Raw genomic sequence first — 23,938 nt, 5'->3', positions numbered from 1 at the left:
ACAAAAATGCTATGTAGAATATATCAAAAAATCTTCAGGATCCGGTAGCTCGTAAATAATGTTGGGATCCAAAGGTTCGGAATCGGGTCCTTCCAGTATATTTGTCGGACCGACAATCAATTCTTCTAGATCAGGATTCTTAATTGCAAGATAGTACTTTTGCATGTAGTCACAGGTCAAGAACATATAATGATAATTGACTATCGCGTATGTAAATGCTGTCTGAAAATATGAATTTCAGTATTACTATTTGTATCACAAGATATTCTTACATTGTACATTTGTACCGATCAAAATTCATTACTTCTGTGAGCAGTCGAGCTAAACCTTGTCCTGTATATCTATAAGGCACATTAATCGCTTGCATATCCAATATCTTTCCGTCCGCTCTATATTGTAGCACAGCTCTTGCTAATGTGAGAAAAATATTTTCTAAATTCAGGATATTAAATATGACACCTGCTCGTATATTTATATGTAACTTACAATTGTCATCCAGTTTTACATAGAAAAGGCCTCGTTTCTGACTATGGTGTACAGTGAAATTAGAAATGAGTCTCACATGCTGATTTCTTTGGAAACGATTTAATGTAAATAGTATCTTAGTCGTATAACTCATACCATCCGAATCATATGAAACAAAGTTGATAAAAAATCATTTCTCCATTTCATCGAATAAATATTTCAGTGTCATTACAGGTTATGTTTCTGTTTACAAGCTGTTGCTCGGCAACCATGACGTAGGTCGTAGAATGTCATTTCGATTTCTACGTGATTGACATGAAAGATGAAACCAGCTAAAACGTCAAAATTATAATAATTTTATCATGATCAGTTTTGGTCTCAATTTGTTCGTAATGATCCTGCGCATCAATCCTACATCTCGGATTTCCATAATTTTTAGTCTGCTTATGGTTTTTCTCGAAAATAGTCTTCCCACGGTCATTCGAAACGCTATAGTCATCTAGCGGTGAAACACTTGAATTAATTCAAAAAACTAATTTTCAAATAGTATTATTTTGAAACCAAAATAATAAATAATAATTCTCTGCATTCTCTCTCGCTACTTGCGCTAGTATGAACTTTGTATTACCGTATTTATTAATTTCGTTGATAATAATAAAAGCAAGGTACATTCCAAATGCAGGATTGTTATCGTTGTTCATAGCATTCATTGATTATGCATTAAACCCATGAACATTAGAACGTATTGGTACAACAATACAATGTCGACATAAATTTGGACCGTTGCAAATACAACTTCGTCGGGTTGTATCTCTAGTCTTCGTCCACCCATAATTGTTTGTACATCGAAGTATAAATACTAAAATATACAAAGTAGATAGTACTGTTTCGTCGTTGTTAAAACAAAATATTGCGTATCATTCATAGGAAATATTTGTTTCATATTAACCATTGATAACATGATCATTCCTATAATAGAAATCAAAATGTGCAATATCCTAATGTACGTAAACATAAGCACTATTATCATCACAACAATGCCAAGCATAGAAGCGAATCCAACGATCATCATCAGTCCAGATCTCATAGTCAAATCAAACTGTAATGCGGTCAAAAATTAAGTAAAACGTTCCGAGTTCCCTTTTCCTGTCCTTAACGATGCTGAATGTACCTTCGTGAACGTTGCCAAAAGACCAATTCCAAACGTAATTGCCGCTGTCATACCTAATGCCAGTAAGATGATTTCAATCTCGTACGAGACAGACGCAAACGCAGCTAAATATGAAAGGGCCAATGTCTGCAAATGATAACATTTAACTTTTGCTTCTTTCTTTCGATGATGTGTTACGAGCTTATCCTATCAATCAGTCATTCCTTTTAGTATTATTATTTGCCTCACCAATTTGCATAGCAATATATAATTTAAAGGCGGCGTGCGTCTAGCACGTGTAGAACAAGACACAGCGCAGTAAGAAACAGTGAAGCACAGACTGAAACAGATAATGAAATCGATCGACCGATTAGAAAAATTAATTGTAAAGAAATTATTGTCACTACCTACAATGCTATAATCCATATCCACCAATGTAGAATCATAAACTTTCTTGCAGTATCCCTGAAGTATAAGTAGAAAAGATTGTGTTAGGTCATTGAAAACAGTGCTGAAATATTAGTGTAGAATTTATGATACTGACACAAAAAGAAAAATTGATATAACAGCCGCTGTAAATATTAACTGAAGCGTCAATATTATGAAGACTTTCCTAACGAAGCTTCTCCTCACGTCTTCATGTTTAAAATCGCCCGCATAACCGTTTCCATCCCCATCTGGTCCCATTGCTCTTCGTCGTTGTTGCTCGCGCCAAGCTCTATACAATTCCTGGTTCTCTCTATCTCTCTGTGCCACCATCTCATCGGTAACAGTAACGTTATACGGTCCCTAATAACAAATTGTTGTCAGTGTTAAAGATAATGTCTGCCACCTTTTTTGTTGTTGTTGTCGTATTTACCGTCCGAATTTGCTGCCCCCTGTACAATGGCGGTAATTGCGGAGGGCCCGGTACGAGTTGTTGAGCTGCTTGATTCCCTTGCATCGAATAATTGATTACCGGCACTACCGTATATTTATATCAATGTTGCACTGCATCTGAAGCACTGAATAAACGCATAAGTCAAATTTACTCAGCCGGCGAACAAGAAACGATAACTTCTTTTCTTGAATTGCAAAATTTCCCTCTCTAATCTGTTCTGACTGAATACAGACTTTGGAAACATTTGCAAATGAACAAGTGAACGAACATAATCATTATCAATACATCATATAGAATGTGCATGGTATTGTAGAATGGAAATCGTTTTGTGTAGTGTCGAAGTGATGCAAGGAAACAGTAAAATTAATAGAAAGCGAACGGCGTTTTAATTATTATCGTATAGTACATATTTCATTTATACAAACAATACGGAATAATACATCTATGTGTGTATATACGTATATACATACATATGCATATGTATATATATTTATATATCTTTTTTTGAATGGCGAGGTATTCTAAATTGATAAGCCGTGGAAGAAGATGGGGTCACTTTAGAGCTAAATCTTCAACAATTAGTCGTACAGACTATTCGCGAGAACGTGTATGTAGTATACAATGTGGAAAACATGGACTGACATAAATCACTGGTACGCAACTGGTCGAAATACCAAGTAACAAGTAATAAACTGTATCAAATACTATATAGTACTGTATATGAAAGTAGTTCAATTCGTTTTGTACACATTATGTATAACGCTAACACAGTTGAACAGGTACCTACAGAAGTGTGTATCGAATTTAGCGTGTGCGTTCAACATTGGTTTCTTATGCATGTATCGTATAACATATATACATTGCTGCTGAATTCTATATAGTAATATGTATGTCTCTCTGTTATGTGTGTTACAGTATATTCAACAATAAAGAATAGAGTACAACAACGGTTTCATGCTGTATAACACAAACGCGAATTTAAAATCAGCGCAATGTTCGATAGAAACAAAATATATCTCACGATAGACAATAAAAAATATAGAAACTCTCAATCAACATCAGATTGTAATAAGAATAAAGGTTCTACATACTGACTCTTCTCTCTAACTTCGGTCGATCCCGATTAAACATCAGTCTTGTAAACAGTGTTCGTAGAAAAATCTTTTACAACGTATAGACCCACGAAGCTTGCTAAGCTTACTATATGTTTAGAATGCCAGGAATTATCGGTTTAATTAAGTTGTATTTAAATATTCAATTATGCGTCGTACGTGTTTTCTACTTTTATCCTTTTTTCGGTGTTAACGTTACAGACCGCATTGATTAACTTGTTCTTGTATTTTATTATATAAAATCTGTGAACGATAGAACAGCGTTAATGTTTAACTTATTTTCTCTGATTGTAACGTAAGTTGAATGACTGACCTGTCGTGTGGTATGATCCTGTATTAAAAGTATTTTTGATTGATCTGCGCTACCAAATATTTTCCCGAACGTTTTCCTTTTACTGCCATCTTTAACAGAGATCTGGATACCCCTGTCGACTAACCTTGGTAAATCACCAACCTCTTGCCACGTGTGAGTCCAATCCACCTAGAAGATTACTTTGTATTCGATCCCGTTTACATTTACAAGCTTTACGCGTTGTTGAAATATACGAACCTTCCATCCGCCGAACAAATCACAGTGTTCCAAGTATGCTATCCTCTTATCGGTGAGTAATATCACGTCTTTCGAAATATACACATGATAGAAATATATATCGGTGGACGCGTATTTTCCTTTCTCTAATTCCTGCAAGAACGAATAATCTGTGATACTCCTCCTAATCATACGATTACACTAAAAAGACATACTATACGTACACTCAGAATCTTATGCCCTTCGGCTTCTTCCCTTATGTATGATCTGACTAAATTATCCGGCTGGAAAAATCTAGGCGGTCTCACTCTCTTTACTTCCTCGTTTAACTCCGTCGCTCTAAGTATAAGCGAAAGTATAATTCGATTGATTTAATTTACGCTCTTTAAGGGGGTAGACTCGTTTCCAGGATTGCAAGGGTGCGAGATGCGCCTTCTCATTTCTCGATAATACAAAGATGGGGGTTTTCAGTAGTCAAAAGCGCTGGATAAAACTTTAAGGAAATTTGGGGGCGACCTACTGAAAACCCCCATCTTTGCATTATCGAAATCCTGGAAACGAGACTACTCCCGTAACAATTGATAAAATATATGATCTTTCCGATACCGTTTCACAGCACCCAGCGATCCGCTAGCGAAATCTATAACGCCAGCAGTTGGTCTGGTAACGAGTCCAACGACACCCTTTCCAAATCCTTTGAAGAAGCCTTCCACACCTTCCTCTTTAGCACCCGATATAGGCTTCATTACGACTCCGGTTACGCCATCGAACACTCCCTACAGTTTTCATCATTTTCTCTCATGTATTCAAAAAATATTTTAATAATTATCATTTTTTACACGTACCATCACCAAACCTTTCCCACTCCGGGCGAGACCTTCTTGCAAATTAGAGGGTTGTTTGTTAAGTTGTTCCTGTCGTTTCTTTTGGTAGTCCTTGTCGAATGTTAGAGCAGCTAGGCCCTTGCCTAATATACAGATATCATTTTGTTGTGAAATGCACAGTCACGAACGATAAAAAAGATAATCGAACTGAAAGATGTACCCATGGCTCCGGTAATTTTCGACACAGCTCCTGCCATTCCACCAACAGTGTGGCCCAGCATACTTCTCACACCAAGAAGCAATCCTTCCGCAAATTCTCCAGGTCCTTGTATAGCACCTTGGAAAGGTTCATAAAATAGATCCTCGATTCCTTTCACGGTGCCAACTACAAGTCCGTACGGATTGCCGATCACGTCGAGTCCCAAAACAAGAACGTAGGCTTGTTTAATCGCTTGGCCCGCGTAATGCATCGTTGCTTCGGAAATTAGTTGTTTATTCGTCATGAAAGTGTAATCTCTTTCAAAATATGCCAATCTGTAAAAATAAAGAGAATTAGGATGTCAGCTCGCTTTTCTGGTGGTCGAATCAGATATTTCATTACTTGAAGACGATATCGTTGATGTCAGTTAACGTGACACCAATCCCTTGTAACAGCACGTTTAATACTTGAGGCACTGCGGATGGTGCATTGTTGCTTCCAGACATCGAGAAACTTATGTGTATCTGAGGAACGTAAAAAGATTCCAGTTATAGTCTCCTGTTTTCTTAAAATCGTCCTGGAACAAACCTTCAGTGGAGAGAAATGAAGTAAATCGAAGAAGTTCTTTTGCTCTGCCGTTGTGATTAGGCTGACGTGATACATCAACGGCTCGTCAACCAGTTTCATGTCCACTTTGAACAGCTCGTTCTGAAATACGCGACATAAACGTTAATAGAAATACTTTGATCGTCGATGTCTTACTTATTTTCCATTGGTTCCAGTTTCCGTGGTAAGTATCATTTTTATTTCATAATATAGGTCCTTTAATAACAAAATAATACAACTGTAACTCACTTCCTCCGCGTCGTTCACTTCGTTCGCCTCGAACAGTCCCATTATAGCATTGATAAATATGATATCTACTTTCACATGGAACTCCTGTATGAGAACCTTGAAGTACCGGAACTGCTGAACACTGCTGTGCTCTAACAACTGTTTCACCATACTAAGTTCAGCGAACGGCTTCGTGACTGTTGGATGCAAGCATCAAATGATTAATAACTGGCTAGAAAACATATGCAATTCGAAGAAAGAGAACACGGTTTACCAATGCTTTGAGTGACACTTTTCGGAGGTGGAACTGGAGCTAAAATCACTGGGAAAACGCAATCCGAGAGCTGATTGTCGATTTGGAGTCTGTTGATCTTCGCATGCAATTGCACTTGATGCATCGATGTTCGGTACTGCAACCATAATCCGGTTTGGAAGGTTCGTCGCAGAAATCTGCGGTGAGGCCTCAACATTTCCATGGTCATGTAATCGACCTGAAAGCATGCTTTATTGTACCAGATCCTATTAAATTTATCCTTTGCAATTGAATCCAGAATTTTGATTACCTCTAGTTTCGGCTCGAGTATTACTTTCTGCGAAGGATCTCTTCCTATTTGCAATTCTCGGATATATTTCTGGTAACCTTCTTCTATTGTGTTCACCTCGTGCGCGCTGAGACCTCGCCAGCGTTGAGCAGTGGTTTTACTTGTTTCCCAAATGATTCCAGAACTGCAATAATTTCACAATTAAATTATGTACGACGACTGTGTTGTACACAATTTTGTACGACGACTGTTCACCTAGCTATACACATGTACAACAGCTCCGATCTCGTTATGTTGTTCACAAGCGACAGTCCAACCCCGTGAATACTAATCGTCACTTCTTGCTCTATCGTTTCGAAATCACCGGCCAGTTGACAGTCTTCTGCGATTTTCATGTTCGACGTGAATAAAAGTATTCGTTGAGCACCGCCCAAGAATGACACGTAAAATACTTCTTCTTCCAGATCTGGCAGTTGGAAAGCACCTAAAGTATCCTAAAAGATAGATTTCAGAACAATAGTAATAGCACACACGCTAATTAGAATTGTATTGTTTACCTTTCTCAAATTGTTTTCGATTTCCTTTTTATTATGGTCCTCCCATACTATCTTCTTCGGGCCTGCTGGTTTCTCCCAAGTGTAGAACATTTTGTTATACGATTGTACAGATCTGGCAAATGATTGTTCTCTTAGCAGAATTTCACAAATAACTTATTCTTAACTCAGATACATACCTGACATTCAACGAGCCTTTTTCCCAGAAGTGAATAGTATGAGATGTATGATTGACGATCAACGCTGGAGCATTTCCATAAGTGTAAACGGATAAGGATATGTAAACTCCTCCTTCGCTTACTTGTACATCCACGTTGATACCTCCGTACTGTTAAAAGAAACCTCTCGCTTGATGTGCCAACAAAACGCATGTTAAAAAGTTACCATTTAAGAGCGAACCTTGTTCTGCAGCTTTAGCAAAGTTGTATGGCTTTCGGTGTAAATGAATGGCGCTGTTGTTTCAGGTTCACTTACGATCTTGGCCCTCAGAGTCTTTTGCTCGTATTCCGTCCGAGGCCACAGAGGTGTACATTCGCCGGGAGGAACCTATATCATGTAATTTTAATTTTAATTAGGAAACAGCTTTGATTTGTGCAACAATTACCTTGAACATGGGATCGGCTGGTCGATCACCTTCTTGGCATTCGATAAGGAAGCTCGAATTGTTTAAGATTACATAGTACGGCGTGAACGTAATCTGCTTTGTCAGAGAATTATAGGTCAGCTGGTTGTGGACTCCAATCTGTGAAACATAAATAGTTTCATTGGTGTTTCGATACTTGGAAATCAAATTTGGTTTATTGTATAATAAAATACAAGCCTGGTATGTCATTCCATTGTATTTGCAAGCAACCATTCCCTCGCTCCCAGCAGTATCGATTGGAAACTTATCGGACCATTCTCCGTCTTCCACTCTGATCATCGCCTTTTTCTTACCGAAGAAAACTTTCGAGCGGAACGAGAATAGTATGGGTCCTTTAAAATTCTCAGGGTGATACAACACATTTAAATAGTCATCCCCGCTCTGAAAATATTAACACAATGAAATGCCTGCAATAAGTGTTGCTGGATACACTTTGTTTAGCAAATTACTTGAGACGTGCAAACAGAACGCAATTGGTTTTATTCTTTTTATGTTGTATAACATCGTTCATTTGTGGGAACAGTGTTATACACGTTATTACACATTGTTACACAAATCATTGCAATGTACATAAAAATTTGCCAACACCAGTCAACATTTTATAATCCTGCAAACTAGTTTACCTAATTGTTCCTGGTCTCCTAATTATTTTTCTCTCGTTTATGAACGTATATAGAATATATCAAAAAATTTCGTACAAACAAACTAACTGCGGTAATCGTGTAGAAGCATTAGGGCTCTGAACATGCTTGTTAATTACGCCTCTACGAAAAGAATGTGAGTAAATGCAATTATTCAGAGAGCTTGAAGTGACGATGCGACTTGCAAGATGAATCGATCACAAATGGTACTACGGTGTTGTGTTTTCTTGTCAATTTTTATATGCCGTATATGTACATGTGCTGTGAATTTTCACATTGTATGCAATTGTTGTTAGTCTTAGTAGTAAGTTTGGTTAATAAGAAAGCACCGATTATAGGACAGAGCATGGACAACTATACATTAACAAGGGACTATGCACAGTCAACCCACTCCTATGAATTACATAAAACGTTTGGACGCATAGCGTGTAAGATCGTGAAATCAACGTCACCGATAGAAAATGAAAATAATGTGTGTATCATCACCGAACGTGCTTTCTTCTTCCTGTACTCTGCACGTTGTCGATGGGGTTTCCTGACACAAAGCAAATTCTGAAAGATACCTTTCTATGTATTTCCATGACACCGGTTAAGATCGAGTTAAGACCGTTTCGATTAAATAAAAAGCTTCCTCGAATTTCTGATTCTACTGTTCACAAGCTAGTTACATTCTATGTGGCGTAAATGAAAACTGAATTGATTCGAACCGTTTAGAAACCTATAATAAATACTCGCATGCTGCAGAATTGAGCTCAGCAAAAAAACATAAAGTTTCCTCGCTTTCAAAGGGATTATTATACTTTTACAAAATAATATATATATATATATATCTACGTGGAAGTTTCGTGTTAAAATAAACAACATAGAAAAATATTGCCGCCACTGTATGATAGTGTTCACTTAATAGATATTTAGCTCAAAAGCATGAAAAGGTACTGTAACATGAAATCACTACCTTGGCTGGACTTGAGTGTTCTTTGCCACCCTTACTTGATTTCTGTAAAATAATGTATTGTTTAAGATACGACCAGATTGAAACAGTATCGCAACATTATACTACTTTCAAGCATGCACGGAATGGCACAATGATTATAGGTAGCATCAATTCTCAAATTCAAGCATAGGGAGGTTGAGTAACATGCCTAACACACACGCTAAAACTGCTAAGATTATCATCGTCGTCGTAATCGTCGTGGTCATGTTTTCACATATACATAATACCATTCTAAAGTAAGATATTCTGCTGCGATGTCGCGGAATTATTAAATAAAATTCAAGAGAACTTCTAAGAAAGTGTAAGCAAACATATGTACGAAAGTTGCAGAAAATCTGGTTGTTCAAAAAGAAACACGTACAAGTATAATAAGCAAAATATACATAAGCCAGCAACTGGAAATGATGGCCAATTACGTCGTTGTAAAAGGTATATTATTTAAGTACGTGGTTCGTTGATACTCACCCGATAAGACAACATTAAACCTGTTTTATTCAACATCCAAAATGGACAGTACAATGCCATAACGATAGATCCGTGCTTGTAGGATGTATGCATTCCCAAGTCCATTACAACTTTTTGCGCGCTATCGAATGATTCAAAGGACCATACTGAGAATTCTGGTGGATTTGCGAGTATCTCGCCTCTACATGACCAGTCTTTCTCTAAATAATTTGGTAGCTACAACACGTTACAAGCGAAATAAACATTTAGCCGTTGATCGATGTTGTGAAATGTAAATCTATAAATTTACCTTGATGATTATATGAGATTTCCCGGGATCGATTGTAGGAATTTGATACGAGGTGCCAGCTTCCAATAATTTGTCCTGGAAAGTCCCAGGAATGGACACGATAATGTCAATCGGTAGGAAGTTCTTCAAGTACACGGATGGATATAAATGCACATTGTAAATTGTACTAGCCATCGTATGTCGGCTGGTATTCTCAAAGTAAACCTGTTCTATTTCTCCTACAACCTGCAAGGGGAATCGATAAACTATTAGAACAGTTCTTGTTGCACGCGAATCGCATCGTTTACATTTTATACTGGTAATGCTATGTTACTCTATCATTCTTTATACAACTATCTACATCAGTAACAGTACTTCCAACGTTGCAGTATAAGTATACATTCTAAGTAAGACGAATAAAACGCAAAGTACATGCAGTTAACATATTACAGTAAACATGAACAATACCGAATGTATCATCAACATCTATGTATATTGGCTTGTTGGTGCTTTATATTCGTAAGATCGTGATGTGAAAAGCCAAACAAAAGATAAATAATGAAAAGATTTTCTTGTTAAGAAAAGAAGAAGAAGAATAAAACAGAATGGTAGAACAGCCTGGTAAACTTGTACAACAAATTTCGAAGAATTACGTCAGAATCAAGAGTAATCGTTGTTCATTCTTTATGTTTATTCTCCTCTCCGCCTTTTGTATGTTGTGTTACATTTATGATAAGAATATACAACTAACAACTGCAGTATGTGCTATTGTATTGTCTGCTGTAAATACACATTCACGTTTAAGTTATGTAGTATTAAACTATCTAACAATGATTTAAAAAAAAAGACATATCTGTTCGATACCCAAACAAATACCTAGATCACAAACCTTCCTCAAAGCTAATTAGGAAAATGGTAGTACCTGAATAGGTGCTTCCACATGTTTTGGGTGTTCAGAGGATAAACTTTTCAAGCAAAAGTGCTTGACATAATCAATGAAACGACAGAATATGGATCGCCAGTTAATAGCATCAAATAATAAGCCAATAGTGTTGTTATTATAGAAAATACTACCAACCACAATCATCACGCAAAACATCTAAAAGTAAAAACTGCTGCTTATGTAACATAGAAGTATGTGAACAGTGTTTCAACGAAACTGTCTGTATGTACACAATGTTCAAATCAAATGTCTATTTATATAATCAGTGCTTAATCAGATGCACCGTGTGCACTTTTAATTTAATAACAATATTATCAAAGTAATCGGAACGTAATAAAAGAATCGGCTAAGACTGTGTCAATGTCTAGAGAAGTTTGTACAATTACCTTTATGTAAAACGGTTCTACTACTTCCTGTTCCGTGCGGCTTTCGCATTTCAAAAGTTTTCTCATAGATACCGTCTTTTGCAAATCTTTCCAAACGAATGGCTCTATCGAAACCATGTATCTAAAAATAATTCAAACCAAATATAAATGTAAACACGAATTAGAAATGATTGATAAAACAAGAAATATTCAATCGTATTACTTCTCAACGCTGAAAAACAGCCAGTAACTATTTGTCGGAGTGTACACTGCATCTAATGGAAGGTTCAATTTGTTATCCGGAGCAACAACGCCCACACATTCAACTTCATTTCCACGTTTAGTCATGTAATACACCGATATCGGTTCGCTGAAATGATTGTGCACCTAAAACGCATTTAATATTATTTCAAGAAGTTTGTTAAATTGGTAAAAGTTAATAAAAGAGAAGCGCTTTACCTGAAGAATGCTTCGAAGAGTGACAATAGTGCTACCTTCGTCCACTACAACATCAGATACGATTCCCCATTCTTCGGAACTTCCCTTTCGATATCTCAAAGAAAAGAACCTCTTGTCGGCTCTTAGAACGGGTATAGCCAACGTGCAATCGATTTCTTTGAACTTGAAGAAATATTGTACACCAATTAAGGATTGTCACACTTAACTTCACAAGAAACAATAGTATTATTAAAATGAAATCTATGCTACCGAAATAACGAATTTATCGTCTTCTTTTTCTTTAATCGAATCAGTCTTCAGCTGATCTAGCAACGGTGTTTGAATTTTCGTAGTTTTCGAGGCGAGCTGCACCGACGCTCCAGATTCAAGGATTACTTCCATATACGAGTTCGTTTTTTCTCCTGGCATCTTCGACCTATCATCAAATACCTAAAACAATATGTTGTCATGTACTAAGCATCGACACGTACATCATGACTTAGATATATCGATAAGAAATACCTTAAAATGACTGCTTTCCAAATCTAAAACCATGGCCAAACCGGTTTCGTTTTTAAGCACGTAAGGTGCCACGCTTTTAGCAGCTCCCTTTTCACCGGCAGTAATCGCAGAGGAAAATGCATTGCCAAGCTGTTTGAGCACGTCGAGACAAGTCTTGGTCACAGTTATCTCGAGATTTTCCTGTTTCAGAAGCATATCGTTAGAACGCACAGGTATAGTCGTTTGTGCGCGACTTACCGAAGACTCTATGTCAATGGACATTTTCGCTGTCTGGTGCCATTCATCTTGTTCATTCTCAGAAGTCGGGCTAGCCACGCTTGCCCCTCTAGAGTCTATCGCGACTTCGTTAAATTGTACCTATCAGACAATGGTAGAAAACCCGTCAGAATTACTTAATGTAAATAATGTAAATATGCATTACCTTTGTCTTCAATTCCCATGGTGTAGAAACACGTTTGCCATTCTTGATCCCTTCTACAGGCTCGATCAAGGGTTCCCATAACGCGAGACGACTGTTATAATATGCCATAATCAACGACATCGTAGCCTCCACGTTCATCTGAAAGCGTTCGCATTCTTCAAATGAACGCAACGAAAATGTTGTTACCGAGAATACTATTATGTTTCTTACCGATTTCGAACTCCAATCATTGATATTGCTTTGAAATCCAATATGAAGCAGTAGCATAGGTAGGGTTTTGTTGCCAACACCTGCCTCTAATGTGAATAAAATCGTAGGCGCAGAAATGATTGCCATTTCTGGTTTATAAGCTGCAACAACTTCGTCGCCAGAATATACAAAATCTTCTAGAGCTTCCACTGCAATTTCTAAAAGAAGAGAGAAGGATATACGATTAACTTTAACATTAATACGATTAAGTAGTATTATAAAATTGTGTATGCTGTTATTTTACCAGTTTTCAGGAACCAAAAATCACTCTCTTCGAACGGCGTGATAATCCACAATCCTTCATAATTTGGTTCAGCAACATGATCTTCTTCTTCGTCCTTTACTTCTGTTTTCGTAACAGTGTGAACCACTTTATTCAATATCTCTATCACACCTGCAAATCAAACATTAAAAGATTATAATGTATGTTGTAGAAATTCAACTTCTTTCGTTACGCGATTGACGTACCTGGTGATACAGATACATGAATATCGGTGCAACAAACATCTATATGAAGACCTTTCCCTTCCGGTGTAGAGCCAGCTACACTAATACTGCATGGTCGTAGAACCTTCAGACAATAATCAACTACAGATTTTCTTCCGGACAATTATAGCATTTTAACAAGGAAGCTTGTTGAAAATTGTACCTCGTATATCCAGTCATTTCTTTTCGCTGGATTGTATACACCAGCCAGAATCGACAAATCTTTTATAGAACCTGTTATCACTTGGTGTTCGCCCATCAGCCGTACTTTCAAGATCAGCTCGGTCTTAAAGAATAATAATAATGATATACAGTGTATAGAACGTGTAAAATATTCAGATAAACATTTATTACATTCAGTATGACGCAATTTGAATTGATGTCATCCATGTCTTCGAGTAGTATAATATCTGGCTTCTCAACGTGCAGATTAATAGTGAACATTTTCTTATTCGGTGGGGCAGGAGTCTGTCTTTTCCTCGGCACCGTTTCAGTATAATTTTTCGATACTGCTTGGGATGTTGTTTTACTGGTGGATGCTTCTTCGATGGTAAAGAAATCCTTCACTTTCATTAGGTAATCAATGGAGACGATTATACTGAAAGAGAAAACTCGAACGTCGACTGCAAGCAAACAAGTATTCTCCTGATTAACTCACTTTAAATCGAATCGAAAGATTTCTAATAAAACTTACCAAAAGTATCGTTTAGGCTTTGTCTAAAAGTCACGTCCAACATACTGCGAGCCATCTTCGGCTCTGTTTCCCCTTCGCTTATGGTCGGTACAGCTGTCGTTCTTCCCATGATTCTGGTCAGAAAACCATGTCTACTTTGCCTTGTATCGTCCAAAGTACAGTTCATCAGGAGAATAGAAGTTGCTATTAGACCATCGGCAAATATTCTACCTTTCAATGCGAAATGAGTCAAACAAAACGTCGCTAATCCATTCTCCGGCAGATGTAGCAGGGAACTTTCAGACCGTAGCTGCAATTTATTTTGATATTTAAAGCTAAAATCATTTCAGGCTGAGAGCGAACAACGCTAATTGTACGTGGACACTGAATTACCATTTTCGAACCGCCTGTAAATAAACTAATTACAAGACTGTCCATGACAAATTCGAATTTGATGGAAGTGTGCACTTGAGTTTGTTCCTGTAAATCTGCGCTTTCAACACCTGCGGTAATCCTTTCAACTTTGTCTATTCAAAGAAAAATGCGATTGTTTCACTATACGCTCAACTGTCGATCCAACGAAGTATCTTTCGATCTTACCAATTTGATGATGTTCAACTTCTACTTCGAGCTTTTTGTCACCTTGCGTAACGCTTTGAATGGATTTTGTTTCTTCAACCTTCTCACCTAAGTTCTCTTCTAATACCTTCAGCGTGGTCACATAATCCTCCTTACTAATTCGCAGATTAATTTTGTTTAGTCTGCCGGACATGTCGATATCCGGAATAGAGGTAAACCAAGAGGTTGATAAATTACGTTTAATAAGTAACGTGAAACTAACTGGCTCTAACAGTAATATTTCATTCTCGACTGTGAACTGGTCCATGTTCAGCTTCACCCTATGAAAATACAGAATAATATAGCGTTCTATCCACTACAATCTTGCATACATTCAGTTCCGTAATAAACTACCTAGATAATTTTAAGTTTTGCAGTTCGACCTTCATTTCAGTGACAATCGGACAATCTCCTGCCTCGTTTGTGACTTCCAGCTTTTTGAATACATTGCACACCGTCAGATTACCCATGTCCAGCGATAAACAACGATTGCTCTTCGAATGCATCGGTACGTATATAACAGGAGCCTAAGTGAAATATATTTGTGTGTAAACACGTACAGTACATGAAATACGAGGACGTTCTATTCCTTATTCGTTGCAAACCTTAATTTTCACTGCGAGGCCGATACGTGTTTCACTTTCTTGCACATCTTTAATGTTTGTTTTCGCAGCTTCTGCAGCTGCAGCCGATGCATCCTTTATGGCTTGCTGAGCTGCTTGGAAGTTATTTAAGAAACTCTAAAACAATAAATCAATTTACAAACTAATCTCTAATTTAATTTTGAATTGTTCACTTACCATTAGGCTGGTGACAAACATATTTAAGAACACGATACGATAGCAGCCCATCACAACGGTGATAGACATATTATTCTTGTCGATCTCTGATGGATCGATATTATACATTATAACCTGAACTTGTAAAGACTCGGTGCTCTCTGTCACTGATACAATCTGTAGACACGAATAATTAATCAGAACGAAGTTTGTAAATGAAAAGAGAACGCGTTAATAAAGCAAAACGCCTCACGTCTCTGTAAATTGACGCAGCATTAAGATCTAGAATACTCATGGAGGATAAATTAACGTTCGCTTGAGAATAAGAAGCTTTCATTATAAATCCTGCTGTGATACCGTCGACGTCGAACACAGCAATATCTTTGCTTTCACTAGCTATCTTCATACGAATGGTTCCAACTTTCGTTTGAATCTTCAAATCTATATGTTCGATCATTGTTCTCTTTCGACCTAGGTGTGTTTAACACAAATATGTTAAGACAATGCATTTATAAATTGGATTACAATAGAAAATAGATATGAACGAACACCTACGCGATGACGTTGACCGAAGCTTTTGCTTATAAAGTTGTTCCTTGAAGAAGGTGGATGTTTCCTCTTGTATGGAAGCCAAATGACTTACCCTTGGGCGTATTGGACGCTCCGTATCCATCGTAGTTTTTGTTATCGCGTTCATTTGATCCTGCAACAAACATGCACGGAATTTCGAGAATGGTATATGCTATTTACTTCGACGATTACCTGCATGTATGTTGCGAACTGCAGAAGATTGATTAACCCCTCCTGGTGAAGTAAAACGTCCAACGTTGTGAATTCCAACTTGAGCAATTTAATAACGGACCCGTGTCTCGTTGTAAAATCTGGAGATCGCTTGTTCACCTACGGTAATATTATAATTAACACTCCACCGGTATTACAGATGTTCTTCCGTAACTTACGTTTATATATTGCATCGTTATTAGGTATTCGTGCTTGCCAGATGTCATAGGTGTGTTCACCATAAATATTTCTGTTTCTTTGTAATGCTGTTTCACTTGAACACCACCCAATCTTAACATTATCTCTTGGTCGTACGTTCGCTGCAACAATTCTGCTTCCACTTGCAGTATCTCGAATTTCATAAACGGCTTTACCACATCATCCTTTTGGGAGGAAACCAGCAGCGCAAATTCTGCAATTAATAGCCGAGTAATTAGGCTATTCTGTAGTAATTCAGTACACGGGTGCTTCTCTACCTTTCATTTCAAATTTCATTTCTAGATCGGTGGTTTGTTTAACGGTCGTGCCTTCCTTTTTCTTCTTCTCCGAAATCGTTGTCAGATCTTTCAACAGGGACAATTGCGAAGTAGATTTACTCTGTAAAACATTTGCCGATTAATTCTGTTAGCCTTCGATTAACACAAGTACAATATAGAACGTACAAGTGAGGACTTCTGAAGTTCCGTGGGCTCTTCCTCTTTCGGCAATGGTATACTCTGAGCGATGGACATGACTTGTAACAAGCGATTGTCTACGGAATAGAAAGATGGTTTAGAATCAGGACTGATTAGTAGACAGCAGCTTTTATGCATTTATGACGAATTTAAAAATACTGTTACATTATTTTCGATCTATTAAACATATTAACTTCACTTGAGTTTGTTGAAATTCAGGTAAAAAATTTGTATTTTTCATATAGATCCGCTGTGTACTGATTAGTATGAAAATGTAAATCAGACGTACCGGTAATATTGATTACAAGCGACGGTAATTGGCCAATTAGCCTCAACTTCGGGAGCAGGGGATCATCAGTAACTAAACATTTGTGAAACTGTATTTCAAGCGTTGTCGGATGCAGTAGTGTCATGGAATCGTGAACCGTTGATAAAATTGTGCGCCACTCTTCCCCCGGAAGAGAAACTAGTATCTATAAGGAAAACACACATGCGTGATTCTTCCATTTCTCGTTGAATGTTTAACAAAATACGTACTTGAACATTAACTATTTTCAGAACAAATTTGTCATAAGTGTGCTCTCTGAGATGCAACAAGACGTCCTCTTCACTTTTACCCATGCTGATTAACTGTTTAACAGATACATTCGTCTTATCGTCCTTTGGCTTCTCTAACGAGTGTATTTTTAAACTACCGAGATTGACTACTAACAATGCCTTTGTGCTGTTGTAGAATCCACCGTGCGGAATGATCAATTGTGACGCCTGCATGTCGACCTGTTCAACAATACAGAGTATTGCTTCAGTATTGAGCACAACGAAATTGTCGTTGAACAGTGTTATGTCGTTGTACGTGTCCATCTGAGAGTAAAACTATCGCGAGTTACTCTCGAGAGTCAAAAATTGAAACTCTCAGATGGACACGTACCTTTACAATCGCCACAGTGTATAGTGTTTAGTGTACAGTATATCGTTTCACCTGTATATCTAGCGCTGAATGCTTTTGAATGGCGTGTTCTAGGCCGAGAGCAGACATCTCCTTAAAACCTTCAAGCTGTTCTGCAGCAGCCGCTTGAAGCCTGCACAAATAAACCGATAAATTTCGCGAATCAGATACATCTCGCGCAACGACACTACAACAGATAATAGTTAGCCTTACTGGTTTAAAGTTGAAGAGTTTTGTAATTTGAATAAATTAACCAATTCTATCACAGTTTGTGCATCGTAAACAATGTCTACCGATGTCGATCTCACTATAACACGATCGCCACATAATTTATCCAGAGGATTCTTCTCGTAGGACACATATATTAGAACCTTTTCTGCGCTATGTTCGTGTGAATTAAACAGCGAAGGAACGTGATCGTCCTGTTTCGTTCCCAGAAGTTTCATTTCATTGATTGATGCCGTGACTCTGTAACGAGACAAACGATTTGGATTTTGTAATTGAATTCTATCGCAGTTGGAAATAATTATTAAAAATTATATATACAATATAGCATTCGCGGCTGGCCTCGAATTAAAAACAGCTTCGACAACGTGAAGTTGAAGATCCAATATGCACGGATACTCTTTATCCGTATCTAGAAATTCTATCTGAAGTTCATGGAGAAGGAATCTGGTGTCGATCATCACGTATGTTTCAGGATAATGAGCTGGCGCACTGTTTTCTTGATAATCGATCGCTCTGTACAATTTCTCTTTTTCCTGTGGCGTCATCGCCTGCTCGAACTTCCGCACTGAAACAAACATTTTCTTGTTTGTAAAGCAAACCGACGAAGTTACTTAATCGCAACCCAAACATTTGATCAATTACTTATTGCTGCCGCTGAATTCAAATCTTCGGTTTCCTCCGTTTGCGCAGTGGACCAGAGGAATCCAAACCACCCGCGCTTTGCTTTCAGACTCTTTTCTTTTTCTGCCAATCTTTCTACCTGTAAAATACAAACTAAATATAAATGTTCAAGTAAATTAAAAATTAAACGAGCGTGTGTCTTATTAACGGTAACACGTACTTCCATTTCAATTTGATGCCTGATGATCACCAAATTGAAAATGTCCAATTTTTTCTCGCACTCTGTGAGACGATTTTCTATCTCTTGCGCAACTTTCTTCGCTGTTAGTTTTGTCTGATATACGTTGGCGTATTCGCGACATAGATCCCTATGTTGTTTCATATGATTCCAGTCCCAATTCCTACGATTTCTGCGTACCGTTTCTTCCAGAATACATTCGTACGCGAAATGCCACCTGAAAATGCAAAATTCCATGGCATTTATAATTGAATTGTTGCTAGAACTAACGACAATTTTATAATGATCACCATTCTTTATAGTGTCCTCGGTACGACGTCAAATTAGGCCTGTACTTCCTATATGGTGCTTTTTTCTGCGCATGATCCAAACCTTCGCCTAACTGAACCAGAGTATGATATTGCTTCTTCGTCAGTCCTATCCTCAATTTCTGCATTTCCAAGTCCAACCACACTTTGGGGATAGTGTAATTACTGCCGTCCGTTTCTGGTTTTGGGTTTAATTTCAATTTCGCGTTCACGTTTATTGGACCCAGCACTAAACAAATCGAAAATTCTTCTATAGTTTCCCTGGATACCTACAATATTCTATGATTTATCTGCTTACAATATTGGTAACCAGGTGGATTATGATCTGTGGTCGCGATACCACTGCAGAAAAGATCCGAATAGTATGACTGTGGTTTGCTGCTAAACTGTGTTGCAGTTGTATTAAGGTACACGGCTAGGCCATCCAGTGTGCAACACTAATAACAGAACACTGCTATTATGTATAATACCATAATACTTTTGCTCATATCACTCACCTTAAAAATCTGAAGAATGGCATACATGTCTTTCATGTTACCATCCGTTTTCCAAGTGTCTGTACAACTCTCCAAAATGAATTTATCAAGTGTAAAGCCAGCTGAAAATGGATGATCTTTGAAAGAGACATGATCTTCGTATCGTACGTGTATCCTTTTAATTTCAACATGTATATTCTTTATCATACGGGCAACGAGCTTTTCGATCATCGAATCATCCAATTTTTCTTGTGCTGTAACAGAAAGAAAAAAATGTGCATTTGTTGACTACACATTGAACATGTCACACTGTCGTGGACATTTACATTTAGTATCCGCCAACTGCTTTGTTTTCTCAACTCTTGCCAGCTCTGCCCTCTTAGCTTCCAGCTGAACTTTGCTTTCTTTCTCTGCATCGTACGCGACCTGACTCGTCGGTACTATTAGTAGAAACAATTCTTCAACTATCGCATCTATTTGACCATTCCACATATCCTTGAATGGTATTTTTAATATAAGTTTGCCTATGGAAAGGGAATACTATATTAGTTGGTTTGCTTTCGAACAAATAACAAACAAATAAATAAATCATACAAACCCAGTTTCCCATATCCTAATCTTATGGGCAAATCCAATACATCCAATGCAGTCTCTTTTATCAACAAATTATTTAACACAACATCCCCTAGAAAGAAAATTTTATTAGGTGAGAAAATGTAGATCCTGGAATTGTGCAGAAAGCATTCTAGTCAACATGTAAATTCTGCAACTGCAAAGTGTAGTGAATTTTATCGTACGGGAATGGAAAAGGAGACAGTTTGATTTTTTGAATTCATTTTTTAAATCAGACACGTCCCGCCCTCTAAATACAAACAATTGCAGCCCCTGCGGAATGCGATATACACGATGAACAGTTCGGCAATATAAATAGAAGGTGATGTCATATCGATGTACTAATAATAAGATACATCTCTTAGGATTTACGAAATTTGTACCGCGTTGAGTAAGCAGCCAATGCTTTCGTATCTTTTCAATTTTCCCGGGCATCGACGAACTTGCAACCTGTATACGTTTTCGCCGAGTACCGATCTGTTTATTTACATACAATTTCGAATGCTTCGGACAATATACAGAAATGTTATAGAAATTATCTTACCTCCCCATAAACTGAGCTTTAACTGCGTATGATCCAAATCTTGTATATACTCCCCCAACACCTTGTTCAAAAGTTCGGTAACGATCGACTCGAAAACCATTGTTGATTTTTTTACTCCAACAACGCGCACTTAATACCGTAGCATCTACGAACACGATCGAAACGAACGACGAATGTTTAACAACATTTGCATTCGTGAAATCGACGAGTTGTCGAACGTTTGGCGCATAAACGTGAAGTCGATCGATAAGAAAAATTACCGCATAACCTGACACGAATTCTGTATTTACACATATGCTTCACAAGGCTACGAACGTCTACAAAACGTAATATTGAATTGTTACGATTTATGGGCTCCGTATGCTGTTAATTATTGTCATTGTTCGGCCACTATCGATTCAAATCTTTGCGAACACACTACCGCGTGCCACTCTTCATCTGATCGTCCGCCGAACTTCAACGATCATCAATTACGTCAGACAATGAACTGACAATGATTGTCCCGGTCCCGGTTGCGATTTAAATGACATCATACAGAAGCGCGATACTGTCAAACTTCCTCTGATGTGCATACTACGATAATGTATATAAGTTGCAACCACTCTTTTCACCTTCGCGGACACTTCACACACTCACTATATCTTTTGGTATAGTTCAGTATAGTTCCCACTCCCACCCCACCCCACCTCACATGGGCGTACCGTTAGTACCGTACACCGTACACCGCGAACGCAAACACTGTACGAAACTGATATGATAATGATAGCGTGCACTGTGCACATATGCATATATGTAGATATCTTGTTAGGCAATCATAATCATGTATGTGCGAAGCGTTTACAAAGTAGAATAAATAAAAACTTTATATTGAGACTCTGCAGTCAGTTTAAAAAAATAAAACATCGAAGTCTCCACATAATAAATCTAATTTATTTTAGGAATATGTTGTACTCTGCTCAGGGAAAACAGCTTTTGTTATTATTAAACCAGTTTAAATTCGTTACATTACATATTGTTTCATTGTAATTTCTAATTGAATCTAATCTTCTGACGTATACTATTCTCATCCCTAGGTCTTGCAACTGTCTGTAGTTATCCGCCAGCACTTTGTATTCGTTGTGAAGAAATCTAAACTGATTCAGCTGAAAGTATTATTGTATTCGCTGTATTAGCGAAACACTGATCGTTTTTATTATTTATGAATAGACTGCGGATCTTTATGCATTTATGAAGAAATTAACTGGGTGACATATAAAACAGTGAAAGATATTGAAAATCTAAGAATATTGTTATGTTGTTTTCAACGTGAATGAATTTTTATATAACTACTGTTTCCTACAATCGACGCAGAATATTTTTATTTTGCATAAAGATCTGCAGTCTATTTACAAACCATTGTGAAGGTACCTGACGAAAGGATATCGGTACAGGAGTTGGAAAGATTATCCATGTCACCACTTCGTTGCACGGAGGTGTTGTTAACGAGCCCTTATAAACATAAAATATATCTGTGTTGCGAGGCAGTAGGGAAGCTAATGTTATAGGAATGCCTAATATTGTTGTTTTATTCAACCATTGCACTTTCTTTAAATCGTTCAGAATGGGATACAACGACTGGTTGTCTTCTTCCTGCAACTGATCACGAGTTTTATCGCGTTGTCAATATTAATGTTTTTGTACTGTTGGTTTTCTACTTACTTGAAAAAATATACCCAGAACAACAAGTCCATCTTCGTGGTTTAACGCGTCGGATAAATTCGAGTACGCTTTGTTCTTGTGAACTATATGCATCTCCATTGGGTATCTGAAGAAGATATACAAAATAAATGCGTAAATAAATATTGAAAACAGTAGGACTTCTTCTGCATAAATAACTTTGCGCTTTACTGCATGCATTTGTTTCTAGTGTACCTGACACCGTTCAACATGTGCTCGGATCCTCTGCTGTTCTTCGCACCCCAATGAAAGTGTAAATGATCTACTTGGTACTCTTCATTTTCAGGAAACGTGGCACCAAATATATAGGGCAAACGTTGGCTGCTTGCATGATCATGCAAACTCATTGCAACTGAAAGAAACAGTCGAAAATTGAAAATTTCTCGTCACACGAGACATACTAAGAAATTAAGGGATCGAATTCGTTTACCTGAATGGCCATTGTTCTTTAAATGCAGCCTGCCTTGGAGATAATTACGATAACCGATCATTTCCAGTGCAGGTAAAGGAACAGGGATTGATTTTGACGATGATAGGGAGATTGGAGACTGTCGCTTTCCATTGCAGAACTTGAACTTTTGATGCCATTTATGTTGATCTATAATATTTATAACATTTATGAAATATATTTTGTATTAAAGAAAAGAATCCATTCATTCGTTGTTACATACCTCTTTTCCTGTACCGAAAATGTCCCGTAACAAGCGGTACTACAAAGTCAGTGGAAATATTAATATTCTACACGATCTATTTGTTGTATAACAAGTATTTCTAACATATTATTAAACTTACTGGTCATCAATAAACTAATAAGCTTAATGATATTCATTTTAGCTTAAGATACAGTTCGTGTACAGACCCGAGAACCATACGCCAGACTAATTCACATACATATTACATCTTCTTTTATAGTCACCAACGCCCGCAGTTTCTTGAGTGTTTCTTTTCAATTAGGACTCTAGTAACACGAAATTGAAGTGTTCGCATTATGCATAACGTTTATCGTACAGATGTTACCTATTACGCTTACATAATTCAGCACGCTCCAATTAATTTCATACATCGAACAATTATTTTCTAACAGTTTTATCTATTTTCTGTTGGTATGATATTATGATGAAAACGGTATTCGCATGTCCAACAGACATGATAACGATTTATTCACATATGTATATGCAAATTGCATTACTGATATTTCAAT

General features: G+C 37.4%; 3 protein-coding genes across 9 annotated transcripts; all 3 read right to left on the bottom strand.

Annotated features, from left to right (window-relative positions):
• Positions 1 to 9: 9 nt before the first annotated feature.
• On the bottom strand, positions 10 to 3,728 carry LOC143215992 (protein lifeguard 3). The gene is made up of 10 exons (XM_076438672.1): positions 3,587 to 3,728; positions 2,475 to 2,619; positions 2,160 to 2,404; positions 2,027 to 2,080; positions 1,865 to 1,955; positions 1,637 to 1,762; positions 1,415 to 1,564; positions 1,192 to 1,324; positions 305 to 411; positions 10 to 222 (listed from the first exon to the last, which is right to left on the bottom strand). Exons 2-10 carry the CDS (start codon positions 2,556 to 2,558, stop codon positions 10 to 12), a joined length of 1,203 nt encoding a protein of 400 aa, XP_076294787.1. The 5' UTR covers positions 2,559 to 2,619; positions 3,587 to 3,728.
• On the bottom strand, positions 2,859 to 21,611 carry Vps13 (vacuolar protein sorting 13C). 7 transcript variants are annotated; one of them, XM_076438659.1, is made up of 61 exons: positions 21,366 to 21,611; positions 21,022 to 21,289; positions 20,464 to 20,550; positions 20,192 to 20,389; positions 19,887 to 20,119; positions 19,688 to 19,826; positions 19,372 to 19,618; positions 19,064 to 19,298; positions 18,865 to 18,982; positions 18,541 to 18,787; positions 18,208 to 18,462; positions 18,028 to 18,127; positions 17,586 to 17,825; positions 17,338 to 17,521; positions 17,037 to 17,125; positions 16,851 to 16,971; positions 16,554 to 16,786; positions 16,357 to 16,494; positions 16,150 to 16,297; positions 15,848 to 16,065; positions 15,616 to 15,771; positions 15,421 to 15,555; positions 15,170 to 15,342; positions 14,798 to 15,096; positions 14,591 to 14,724; positions 14,219 to 14,507; positions 13,879 to 14,147; positions 13,688 to 13,810; positions 13,507 to 13,609; positions 13,283 to 13,432; positions 13,000 to 13,196; positions 12,790 to 12,927; positions 12,606 to 12,725; positions 12,369 to 12,548; positions 12,117 to 12,296; positions 11,868 to 12,029; positions 11,632 to 11,795; positions 11,430 to 11,550; positions 11,023 to 11,199; positions 10,122 to 10,346; positions 9,833 to 10,048; positions 9,329 to 9,370; positions 8,860 to 8,925; positions 7,910 to 8,113; positions 7,694 to 7,831; positions 7,489 to 7,635; positions 7,269 to 7,417; positions 7,093 to 7,204; positions 6,791 to 7,029; positions 6,557 to 6,719; positions 6,268 to 6,484; positions 6,015 to 6,190; positions 5,748 to 5,867; positions 5,562 to 5,683; positions 5,181 to 5,494; positions 4,982 to 5,103; positions 4,743 to 4,912; positions 4,361 to 4,475; positions 4,158 to 4,289; positions 3,921 to 4,088; positions 2,859 to 3,850 (listed from the first exon to the last, which is right to left on the bottom strand). In XM_076438659.1, exons 2-61 carry the CDS (start codon positions 21,119 to 21,121, stop codon positions 3,803 to 3,805), a joined length of 10,005 nt encoding a protein of 3,334 aa, XP_076294774.1. In that variant the 5' UTR covers positions 21,122 to 21,289; positions 21,366 to 21,611; the 3' UTR covers positions 2,859 to 3,802. The 7 variants fall into 7 exon arrangements, with proteins under 7 accessions (XP_076294774.1, XP_076294773.1, XP_076294775.1 ...); XM_076438658.1 differs by having other exon boundaries at positions 21,022 to 21,611; XM_076438660.1 differs by lacking the exon at positions 8,860 to 8,925 and having other exon boundaries at positions 21,022 to 21,611.
• LOC143215991 (carbonic anhydrase 2) lies at positions 21,160 to 23,854 on the bottom strand. Its single transcript, XM_076438671.1, has 7 exons — positions 23,530 to 23,854; positions 23,409 to 23,447; positions 23,168 to 23,335; positions 22,933 to 23,089; positions 22,720 to 22,825; positions 22,429 to 22,656; positions 21,160 to 22,163 (listed from the first exon to the last, which is right to left on the bottom strand). The coding sequence occupies exons 1-7, from the start codon at positions 23,564 to 23,566 to the stop codon at positions 21,978 to 21,980; spliced, it is 921 nt and encodes a 306-aa protein (XP_076294786.1). The 5' UTR covers positions 23,567 to 23,854; the 3' UTR covers positions 21,160 to 21,977.
• Positions 23,855 to 23,938: the final 84 nt, after the last annotated feature.

Source organism: Lasioglossum baleicum, chromosome 14 (genome assembly GCF_051020765.1).
Source record: "Lasioglossum baleicum chromosome 14, iyLasBale1, whole genome shotgun sequence".
NCBI classification, from domain to species: Eukaryota; Metazoa; Arthropoda; class Insecta; order Hymenoptera; family Halictidae; genus Lasioglossum; species Lasioglossum baleicum.
The sequence above is the reverse complement of the archived record's forward strand: the minus strand, read 5'-3'. Positions and strand labels throughout refer to the sequence as shown.